Source organism: Gracilinanus agilis, chromosome 1, assembly GCF_016433145.1.
Source record: "Gracilinanus agilis isolate LMUSP501 chromosome 1, AgileGrace, whole genome shotgun sequence".
NCBI classification, from domain to species: Eukaryota; Metazoa; Chordata; class Mammalia; order Didelphimorphia; family Didelphidae; genus Gracilinanus; species Gracilinanus agilis.
The window spans coordinates 569,860,656-569,873,407 of record NC_058130.1 but is presented as its reverse complement, the minus strand read 5'-3'; the positions used below and the strand labels follow the sequence as shown (position 1 = coordinate 569,873,407).

The window sequence follows — 12,752 nt, the reverse complement described above, 5'->3', positions numbered from 1 at the left end:
ATTGGCTAATGGCTTATTAATGCCATTTTCAAAGAAATAGTATGTAGATTTACTTATCATTTTATAGTCTTTTGGGTTTCTGAATTGTTGATATTTTCTTTAATTTTCATGATTTCCCCTTTGGGATTAATTTTGGGCTTATTTATTGAAATTCTAAATTTTTATTTAATATTCATTTCAGTTCATTAATTTTCCCTTTTCTATTTTGATATTATATATTTAAGTATGTGTTTTTTCTCATCTTTAATTGCACTCCTAAAATCTTGGCATATGGTCCAAACATTATTATCAACTTTCACATAATTATTGCTTCTTATTTAATCCATTTATTATTAAGTATATATTTAGGTCTGTGTTATGCATTTGTGCTTTCTGAATTGTTTTTTGTATTATTTAATGGTCTGTAAAGGAAACGCTTAGTGTTTATGTCCCTTTCACATTTATTTGCAATTTCTATGTGGTCTAACCTATGGTTAGTTTTTGTGTATATTTCATGTGGTACTGAAAAGAACAGAGAACAAAGCACCTCGGTTCAACACTGAAAATGCTAACTCCCTATAGATTTCTTTAAATTATTTTTATTCCTCCCCATGCTACTCACTATCCACATCTCTTTCTCATTTTTTGAGAAGTCCTTCTATTCTATATCGCTCCTTACCTACTGACCACTGACCAACCTATAATATAAGCACACAACTACTGTGAACAATCATATCTTTAAAAATGTTTCTCTCCAAAGAGGCTATTGTGTCTACATACCTGGTTTAAAGTCATCTCTTTGGATTCTTTTATTTCTTCATACTTGCATTTCCAGAGAGATAATGCTGACTCAAGTAATTCAACTTCTTTTTCCAAAGATGAACGCATTCTAGGGAATTTTAAAACAAAACATTTCTAAAACCACAAAAACTTTAAGTTAGAATCACTTTATACCTATGGTTTCTGTAACTCCATCCTTCTATTTAGACATACTTATATTACATTCTAAAATTAAAGGAAACTCTTTAACCCAGAAATATCACAACAAAATAGATATACCATGGAAGTCAAAGACAAATTATATAAATATAAATATATATACACATGCATATACATATATACACTCAAATGCTTGTGGCAACATAGTTTGTTACATTAATCCATTAGAAGCAAAATAAATCTCCATTTTTGGGGAAGGAATTGAAGTATCTCTAATATATTAATAAAATGGAATATTATTGTGCATTAAAAACATGGAGAATTCAATGAAATATGAAAAAAACTTGTTTTAACTGTTTAAAATCAAAGTAGGCAAATCCAGAGCAATCATATACACAATGACTACAATAAAATTATGCAAAAAGCTAACATCTCAAAATAAATATGAAAATCAATAATAAATCCAGAGAACAAATGGATATATGTCATTATGAAGGAAAATTGCTGTTTTCATTAGTTCTTTTTGACTTTTTTTCTTTATGCAAAGAATAGTTCTGAAATAGGGGATTATAAAGTTGTAAAGAAGGATACATAAAGAAACAATCATAATATATAAAACACAAAGATTACTAAAACTATAATAAAAAGATTTAAGGGTCTTAAAATAAAAAAGAGTATTAAAATCACCTTAAGAAATAGAGATAATAAATAAATAAGTATTTAAAATAAGAAAATTAATAGAAAGATAGATTTTAGATTTATTTCCTTTTTATAAATATCCTATTACGTTGTATCATTATGGTTTGAAGATAACTCTGAGAGAAGTGAGGGAAAAGAGAAGAGGGAACAAAAAGGAGAAGAATTTGAAAGAGAAAATGGGATGGTAAGAGGAAGAAGAAAATGAAAGGGGAAAAGGAAAAGAGAAGGCAAAAAAATAAGGATAGAAGTTCAAAGAAGAGGAAAGGAAAGGAGGGGAGAGAGGGGAAAAAAGAGGAAGGCACAAACATTTTTAATTATCTACTACATTCTAGTGTATAATACTCATTAGCCTTTTTCTTATGTCTCTGTACTTTGTTCTGCATATCTTCATCTTTCACTTCTCACCCAAGCTAGTTCAGTGTTTTTTTAATTAAATTTTTTCAATTACATGTAGAAATGATTTTGACAATGTTTTTTCTGATATCTTGTGATTCAGATTCCCTCCTTTGCTTTCCTTTCCCTCTTCCCAGGTGGTGAATAGTCTGCTATAGATTATACCAATACTTTCATACAACATCTATTTCTATATTCCCCATGTCATGATTGAAAACATATATCATATATGTAATTTTAAACACTTATGAAAGAAATTAAGTGAAAGATGTTGTATTTTAATATGCAATCAGATTTTAAAAGTTCCTTCTTTGGCTATTGATAGCATTTTTTTATTAGGGGGCTTTTGGGATTGTCTTGGGACCTTGTTTTACTGAAAAAAAGTTTTGTAGATTTAGTCCTTCACAGTTGATTATCATACAATTTTTCTGTTACTATATATACTGTTTTGCTCACTGTACTTTGCAACAATTCCAGGTTTTTCTGAATTCATCTTATTCATCATTTCTTATGGCTCAAGTTTTTCATTTTAACCATATAACAGCCATTCCCTAATTGATGAACATATCCATTACTAATTCTTTGCCACTTTAAAAAGAGCTGCCTAAAACATTTTTTGTACGAGTAGGTCCCTTTCCCCATCTCTGATTTCTTTAGGATATAAACCCAATAGTTGTATTGCTATGTCAAAATATATGTATTGTTTTGTGGTCTTTCGGGTGTTCTCCATATTTTTCTCCAGGATGAGTGAATCATTTCACAATTCTACCAAGAGGGTATTAATGTCCCAACTTTCCCACATCCCTCCAACATTTGTCATTTTCCGTTTTGGTTATATTAACCATTTTCTTAGGTACAAGGTGATGTCTCAGAGCTGTTTTAATTTTAATTTCTCTAGTCAATATTGATTTGGAACATTTCTTCATTTGAATATAGTTTTCATTTCTTCATCTGGGAACTTTCTATTCATATCCTTTGGCCTGTGTTCTTAATAATTTGGCTCAGTTTTCTATATTTATAAGAAATAAGGTCTTTGTCAGGAGACACTTTCCCCCCAATTTTGGTGGTTTTTAACATTTTTTGTATCATAAAGCCATTTTGACAGTCAGGTATTGTCCACCGATTCCTTCCCGTTTTATAGACATAAAATAAAATATTTAGTGTCATAAAGAGAGTGGATGATATTTAAATATAATTATCAAAGAATTTTTATGTCATAAACCTCAACTTGAGAATCCCCACTCTCCTCATGCTTGAGTTATGCTGAGAAAAATAAGTATTTTCTGCCTGGTTGAGGATAAAGGGGAGTTCATAGATATGGAGGCAGCAGGGTAAGGCTCTTTTACTGAGACCTTGAATCACAAACCTCCCAGTAAATTTGCACTATGCTCCATACACAGAGTGGATTGTGCAGAAAGTTTCACTGAAAGGGAGCTCAATTATTGAAGTTCTCCAAATTATTTCATTAGTTCCTTTGTTTTGTCTTGTTTTTACATTGTGTGATGTTTTATCTACTTATCTTGTGTATTCAAATTTAGCCATAGTGTATCTTTTTCATAATTCCTTTTTCTAGGGTTTTTAGGTTACCCAGGGATCTGCAAAGCAACTAACTTCCATGTTGTCAGTCAATTGCTCCACTAGTATCTTCTCTTAAAAGTTTTACTTTTGTTTTGAACTGTTCCATAGTTTCTTATTTTTGATCCTCAACTTCTAGGCAATCGGCAAAATTCTCTTTTCTACTGAAAATGTTTAATTGATTTTCCTTTAAAGTATAATACTTATCCCATTTCTTACAGAATTATTTTTTTTAAATTTAATTGTTACAATATTTATCAGCTCAATTAATTAACGTTGCCTTTCTCTCCTATTATTGTTCTTTATTTTGTATTCCTAATAGAGTTTCTCTAGCACCCTTTCTTACTCTACTCCTTTCCCAGTTCCATTGTATGTTGAAATAAATTTTCCCTTGAGGCTTCACAGTCTCAGCCATTTGAAGTTAGGGGAGATGAACAATCTGGGAACCTATCCCCATCACTACCTAGAATATACTCCAGTGCAGGGGTTGGCAACATTTTTGGCCATGACAGCCATAAACGCCACCTTTTTTAAAATGTAATTTCATGAGATCCGTACAGTGCTCACAGTGCGCGCTCCTGTAACAGCTCCTGAAAAAAAAAATGACTTTATGGCTCCTGCAGAAAGAACCATATCGGGCCCTCAAAAGAGCCAGATTTGGCCTGAGAGCCATATATTGCTGACCCCTGTTCCAGTGGAAGAGAAATGACTGACTCAAGGTATCTAGAATCTTTTCCCCTTTAAAATGGAAGTCCTTTCTTTTCTAGCCCACTATATACTTTATTACTTCCTTAGTTAACCACATGACTGTGTATTTTTTTCTTGACCATACAATTCTTTCTCTTTAAAAATAAGCTTCCCCCCAAAAAGGACATATTTACCCCTAAATCATGTAGACATGGCTAATGAGAAGAAAACTAAGAACTAAGAACTAACTAAGATGTTTCCAAATATCTTATTAAAGAGCTTTAAAGTGGTATAAATTAATCTGAATATAAATAGGAAATAAGTTCTTATTATATACAAGAAAAATGGATTATTAAATGACATACAAAGTCCATTTTTTCCTTAAAGGTAAATCTAAGTGTATTACCAGTTTTACTTGCTATTGAAATAGTTCTGGGCTTTTTATTTGATTTGCTTTGGTCCATATCTAATTGCATGTATGGAATTCTCCTCAGCCAATGCAGATGATCAATATATTCACCAATGATTTAGTATTTTCGAGAATTTTCTGTTGTAACCTAAGAAATTTACCCATACTCACACAGCATCAGAAAGAAGACATTCTGAATGCAAATCTACCTCCCTCTGTACTACAACAGATTGCCTCTCTATATTCTATAGTTTAAGAAACCTTAATTTATTTGTTGGTATTTGAAAAACTATTGCTTCTTTAAACTATTCATTTCTGTTAAATTTTTATTTGTCTTTAAGACAGTTAAATATTTATACTGGGTAAAATCAGAGCTATTATAAAGAAATCATATAATTAATGAAAAGCAAATTGTGTTAAATCATTTATTTTTTTGTTTTGATTTGGTTTGGTATTGTTTTGTTTTAGGTAGCCACTAAATCAGAGTTGTTAACACTAGTAATATTACTAAAGTGTACTCTGCAATCCTGTATCAAAAAAGTGTATATCTAAAGTTATACAGCAGAGGGCACTACATAAATACTTAATATTTTGGCCTAATTAAATAATTGTGCATTTCAAGAAGAGTTGCACAACTAACTCTTTCCACATAGGCTGGAATTTATAATCTGCATCAGTCTTATAGGTTTGAATTTTGTCATCAGTATCATAAAAGGGTATTTACCAACTAGCTAAAAAATAGTTTATATGTTTAAGAAAGATTATTTTTTAATTTGGTAAAAAAAAAATTAACAAAACTTTTGTCATTATTATGATAAAGCTTTTCTAGTACTAAGCAGCAGTTTTTAAGTCAATGTGCTAGAGTCTTCAGATCATAGGAGTGTAAAATATATGAAAAAATTATGCTCGCAGCATTTCTGTAGCAAGATGTTATTGTTTGTACATGATCTAATAGTAGCTTGTCAACTGTTATAACCACAAAATATCTAGAAAACTTAGAAATAATCAAAATATGTTCATAAAGTGAAAGATATTTCTACAATAAACATCCAGAAAGAAACATTTCAAGTTTCTAAGTGTAAAATTTCCTTTATAAAATAATCTACCCATGATTTTGTTGAAGGTAAAAATCTCATTTCTCAGATCAGAGTAACTATCTTAAGCAAATGTTAATATGGGAAAAAACTAAAGGTTTAGTGCTAATATAAAGTTACTAACCATTAAACAGAGGTTAAAATAAGATCCCAAAGGTCAGCTAATCAATCCCTCAACAAACATTTGTTAAATACTACTATGTGCCAGCTATTATGCTAAGAGATTGCGGCACAAAAAGAGGCAAAAAACACTCTGGACCCTCAAAGAACTAAAAATTTAATGTGAGAAACAACATGCAAACAAATATAAACAAAAGTTAATCAGGTAAAGGATTAATAAGAAATGATTAACAGAGGGAAGGCACTGAAATTAGGAGGGGTTGGTAAAGGCTTCTTGTACAAGATGGGATTTTAGTTGACACTGAAAGGATGCCAGAAAGGCCAGTATTTAGAGATGAGGAAAGAGAGAATTCCAGGCATGGAACAGAGCCAGAAACATGCTCATGGATAGAGATGGGGTGTCTTGTTCCTATAACCCACTAGAAGTCAATTTTACTGAATGGAAGATTATTTGATGGGAAGTAAGGTGTAAGAAAGCCTGGAAAGGCAGGAGACTAGGTTATGAAGGGCTTTGAATACCAAATAAAACATATTGTTTTTTCTGGAGAAGACAATTGGAAACCATTAGAGTTTATTAAGTAGGGGGTGACATGGGTGGACCTACATTTTAGGTGTGACTGAAGGGAGGATAGATTGGAATGGAGAGAGATTTAAAGCAAGTAGACCCAACAGTGGGCAATTGCAATAGTTTAGGCATGAGGTAATCTGGACTTGCACCAAAGTCAGAGAGGGAAAAAAAGAGATATATTTGAATAATATTGCCAAGATGAAATTGTCAACTTCAATACAAGGGGTAAAAAAAGTGAAAATCCCAGGATGACTTTTAGGTTGCAAGCATGAAGGAATGTGAAGTTGATGCTGCCCTGTAGAGTGATCAGAAAGGTAGCAGGGGCCAGGGAAGGATTGGAAGACGGAAAGATTTGGGTGAAAGATAATGAATTCTGTTTTGGACTTACTGAGTTTAACATGTCTACCTGACATCCAATTTGAGATGTCTGCAAAGCATTTATTAATGTATAATTGGAGATCAACACTGAGATTGGGACAGGAAAGGTAGATTTGAGAATCATCAGCATAGATATGGCAATTAAATTGATGGGAGCTGATAAGTTTACCAACAAGTTTAGAGAGAAAAGAGAAAAGAGCCCATAAAGGAATCCTGGGGTGTCCCTACAGCATAATATGGAGGAAGTTTCAGCAAAGAAGACAAAGGAACCATCAGTAGAGAGGAGGAAAACCCAGAGAGAATGGTTTTCTAAAAACCCAGAAAGAAGAGATGGTCAAGGAGAAGACAGAGATAAACTGTGTGAAGGGCTGAAGAGAGACTATGAGGATTGAGAAAAGGCCATTGGATTTAGCAACTAAGCAATCAATTACTTTGAAGAGAGCAGTTTGGGAAGAATAATAAGGGCAGAAGCTAGATTAGAAGAGAGCAAGGGAAAGAAAGTGGAGGCACTTATTATAGGTAGCATTTTGAGGAAGGTAGCTATAAAGGAGCAAAAGAGATGCAGAACAATAGTTACTGGGGATGGAAGGAACAAATGAATGTTATTTTATTTCTTTTCAAGATAGGATTAACAAGAAAATGTTTGTAGGCAGCAGGAAATGCACAGGTAGAGAAGGATACAAAATAAATGCACATAAATCATCAGCATTTCTATACATTTCCAACACATTAGAGCAGCAAGAAGTAGAAAGAGAAACACCATTTAAAATCACCCTAGACAATATAAAATACTTAGGAATCTATCTACCAAAACAAACACAGCAATTATATGAAAACAACTACAAAACACTTTCCAAACAAATAAAACTGGATCTAAACAATTGGAAAGCCATTGATTGCTCATGGGTAGGACGAGCTAAGATAATAAAAATGACAATTCTACCCAAATTAATTTACCTATTTAGCGCCATACCTATCAAGCTACCAAAAAACTTCTTTGCTGAATTAGAAAAAACTATAACAAATTTCATTTGGAATAACAAAAGATCAAGAATATCAAGGGAAATAATGAAAAAAATGTGAAGGAAGGGGGCCTAGCAGTACCAGATATTAAACTATACTATAAAGCAGCAGTCATCAAAACAATATGGTACTGGCTAAGAGATAGAGAGGAGGATCAGTGGAATAGACTTGGGGTAAATGACATCAGCAAGACAGTGTATGATAAACCCAAAGAGCCCAACTTTTGGGACATGAATCCACTATTTGACAAAAACTGCTGGGAAATTTGGAAAACAATATGGGAGAGATTAGGTCTAGATCAACATCTCAAACCCTACACCAAGATAAATTCAGAATGGGTGAACGACTTGAATATAAAGAGGGAAATTGTAAGTAAATTAGTTGAACACAGAATAGTATACTTGTCAGATCTCTGGGAAAGGAAAGACTTTAAAACCAAGCAAGAGTTAGAGAAAATTACAAAATGTAAATTAAATGGTTTTGATTATATTAAATTAAAAAGCTTTTGTACAAACAAAAACAATGTAGTCAAAATCAGAAGGGAAACAACAAATTGGGAAAAAATCTTTATGACGAAAAACTCTGACAGGGGTCTAATTACTCAAATATACAAGGAGTTAAAGCAATTGTATAAAAAATCAAGCCATTCCCCAAATGATAAATGGGCAAGAGACATGAATAGGCAATTTTCAGGTAAAGAAATCAAAAGTATCAATAAGTACATGAGAAAGTGTTCCAAATCTCTAATAATTAGAGAAATGCAAATCAAAACAACTCTGAGGTATCACCTCACACCTAGCAGATTGGCTAAAATGAAAGAAGGGGAGAATAATGAATGTTGGAGGGGATGTGGCAAAATTGGGACATTAATGCACTGCTAGTGGAGTTGTGAACTGATCCAGCCATTCTGGCTGGCAATTTGGAATCATGCTCAAGGGGCTATAAAAGAATGCCTTCCCTTTGATCCAGCCATACCATTGCTGGGTTTGTACCCCAAAGAGATCATAGATAAACAGACTTGTATGAAAATATTTATAGCTGTGCTTTTTGTGGTGGCAACAAACTGGAAAAGGAGGGTATGTCCTTCAATTGGGGAATGACTGAACAAATTGTGGTATATGCGGGTGATGGAATACTATTGTGCTAAAAGGAATAATAAACTGGAGGAGTTCCAGGCGAACTGGAGAGACCTCCGGGAACTGATGCAGAGCGAAAGGAGCAGAGCCAGAAGAACATTGTACACAGAGACTGATATACTGTGGTAAAATCGAATGTAATGGGCTTCTGTACCAGCAGCAATGCAATGACCCAGGACACCTCTGAGGGATGTATGGTAAAGAACACTACCTACATTCAGAGGAAGAACTGCAGGAGAGGAAACATATAAGAAAAGCAACTGCTTGAACGCATGGGTTGGGGTGGACATGATTGGGGATGTGGACTCGAAACTACCACACCAATACAACCACCAACAATTTGAAAATAGGTCTTGATCAAGGACACATGATAAAACCAGTGGAAATGTGCGTCGGCCATGGGTGAGGGGAGTGCGGGGGGTGAAGGGGAAAGTAGGAGCATGAATCATGTAACCACGTTAAAAATGATTATTAATAATAATATAATATTTTGGAAAAGATATTTGTATAAGTTATAGTTTGTTATGGGAAACTAATTCTACTTTAAAAAACACAATAGTAAATACTTCACATATGAGTTATCAGATAATGGTAACTTCCCTGAATAAATCAATCAAATGAATGCCTAAATACCTCCCTATCTGTGCTTCTTGAAAAGATTGGAAGCAGACAGATGAAGATTTGTTAGGAACTATATGCCCCCAAACCCTACTGCTTTTCCTGTTCCTCTTCTTAGGTGGTCCTATTGCAGCTCGTCAGGAATTCATAAATGTGTCTCTATATAAAGGGTTCTGGATAGCTGTCTATAAGTTATGATATTATCTAGTCATGGCAACAGATGTTTCTGGAAAATTAAAAGGGAACGTACCCCAAAGCTGAGAGCAACAAAAATTGTATTCAGGATTGCTCAATACAAGCCACCCACTTACTAAGGTTTCAGGAGGAAGAATTTAAAAGATTAGGAAGATTTATAGTCCTAACACATACTATATCCTTGGGAAACATTCCCTTGTGATGGGAGGAAAAAAGGCTTTGTAATTGTCTCATGTGGATTGCAGCTTAATGTTGATTCATGGGCACACAAACCTTGAGTCATAATACCCATAGGGCTGTTTTCCAAATAGATTAAAGAGAAAACAAATTCTGAATCGTGCCTATTCCTTCTTATACCTGGGTTACATTTATTGGTGCTACTCTAGAGGAGGGGATTTTACCTTCTGTAGTTAATTTTTGGTGAGAGATGCCAATGCTTTTGGAAAAGATTAAGTACATACTTAGAATGAGCTCTTTAGAAGAGAAATAGTTTAAATCTAGGAAAGGATATTAGAAACTTCCTCCTTCAAATGTCCTCTATGCTAACACTAACCTAAAGTGACCACATTCTACTGACTAACTGACTACCAGTTGGATCTGTCAAGTAGATATCTCAAATTCCAAATACCAAAAAATGTTTTCCTAAAACCCACTTCTTTTCAGAATGTTCTAATATTGTAGAGGATACCACTTTCTTCTTAGTCACCCACTTCACAATCTCTGCGCCATTTTTGGCTATTCATTCTCATTCATCCCACATATCCAATTTGATGCCAAAATTGGCTGATTTTATGCTCACAACACCTCTTTCATTATTTCTCTCTACTCACATGGCCTCTGCCTTAGTCCAACCCTTTATCACACCTCACTTGAACATCACAAAAAGTTATATAGTCTCCCTATCCACAATTTTTCAATATTCTAATCCAGCACCTATACTGTTACTAAGTAATAATAAAAGCAGAGATCTGACAATAGCATTTCCCTCTTCAAAATACTTCATTAGCTCCCTGTTGCTTCTAGGTCTAATATTAATATTTTATTTGGTACTTAAATTCTTCCCAAAGAGTCTCCAACCTATATTTCCAGTTTTATTATAAATTGCTCCCCACCTATTTTATAATCTAGCCAAGTGGGATTTTTTGCTATTCCCCATGACACATGACATTTCTTCTCCCATCTCCATAACTTGGTCTTAAGCTAGCTTCAATTCTTGGAAATTATACCCTCTTCATCTCTGCCTCATGGAATTCATATATTTCTTCAAAAGTGAACTCAAATATGACTTTCTGTGAGGCCTTTCCCAATCTCATCTATTGCTCATACCTCTTCCCCAAATTTACCTTCTATATTTTGAATGTAAATATGTGTAGAAGTGTTATTTCACCCTACAGAATATTACCACCTGTATGGCAGGGCCTGTTTTATTTTTGTCTTCATATTCACAATGCCTGGAATATAGGAAGCATTTAATAAATGCTTATTGATTGATGTTTGATAGAGCCCATATATGATTGTTGGAGAAGAGAACCACAGTTTGACTTTCACAAACATGAAATTTCAAATTTCAAAAGGTTCAGAAATGAGTAGTTATAATATAATGGTCAAATATTCTGCTAGGAAGTGGCCCAAGAAGAATGAGAACTCTCAAGCATGAAATCATAAAGAAAATAAAACAGAAATTGTTTCAGTGAGGAAGAAAACAAAAATATTTGTTTAAAGAGAATGAAATGACTGCACAGAAGACACATGGAAAGGCTTTGATTTTAAAAGACATGTTCAGAATACATGAAAAACAGCTTGTGAAGATGATAAAAATACAGAAGAGTATGACCTCTCTCTTATTTAAATAGTGTGAGGGATTAAAAAAATAGAGGGATTAAAAAATTAAGCTATAAAGGCAAGAAAAGGATTTAAGAGGGTAAAACAATAGCAAGTCAGAAGGTCAAACTTCTCCAATTATATATTTATTTTGTTTACTCTCTTGCAAGGAGAATGAATTAACTTTGCTTTGGGAAGGATAACAAAAATAGTCAAAGAAGAAAGAGTTAAAAAAAAGGAAATTAAATGGAGCAAATGGTAAGAGTGCACTTGATTGTTGCTCATAAAATTTAGTTAAATCACTCCAAGTGTAGTAAAGTGGTAAGCATGTTGGTCTTGGTATCAGGGGACCTGCTTCTGTCATTGTACAACCTTTGGCAAGTCACTTAACTTTCCTGGAGCTGTGTCATCACCTGTAAATGGAAGGTATTGGAGAGGGAAAATGTGACTAGATGGCCTCTGAGATTCCTTGAAGTTCAAGATTTAAGGTCTTATGAACTATATCTTGGGGAAGTGAAAGAGCTACTAAAAGATCGATGAATTGGCAATATTTTCATCTATGAAAGATCACTGAGATCACAAAAGGTATATAAAGTTTCTAGAAGGAGAAAGGTCCCAATTATAAAAAGAGAAAAATTTTGTAGTGCTACAAAAGTTAGTCCACTGAGCTTGACTTCATTACTGACAAAATTCTAAAACACATTATTGAAGGGATGTTTTCCTGGAACCCTAAAAGATGAAGCTTTGATGAGTAAAACATAGTGTGGATTTCTAGAAAAGATCTAGTTATTTATTACACATTTATGTTTGTCCTTTATTGAAAAGGTTACTAATGTAATGGGTCAACTGGAATGCTGTAGATAACATTTTCGTCAGCAGCAGCAAAGGAATGAACAAAGTTATTAATACTATTGTTAAAGAAAAGATAAAGATTACCAAACAAATACGTCAAAAATGGAAAATAACAAATGTTAAAGGGAATGTGGTAAAACTGGGACACTAATATACCGTTGGTGGAACTGTGAACTGATACAACCATTGTAGGGAACAATTTGGAACCATGCCCAAAGGGCCATCAAACTATGTATGCCCTACAATCCATCAATACCACTGGTAGG

The 12,752-nt window shown here is 33.5% G+C and overlaps 1 protein-coding gene across 1 annotated transcript in view; it reads right to left on the bottom strand.

The window, feature by feature from the left end:
* CCDC102B (coiled-coil domain containing 102B) overlaps positions 1–12,752 on the bottom strand; it is a 527,613-nt gene that overhangs the window by 396,595 nt on the left and 118,266 nt on the right. Inside the window, exon 5 of the mRNA XM_044658091.1 lies at positions 760–868. Within this exon, the coding sequence (XP_044514026.1) occupies positions 760–868 (109 nt within the window). The remainder of the gene's footprint in view (positions 1–759; positions 869–12,752) is intronic.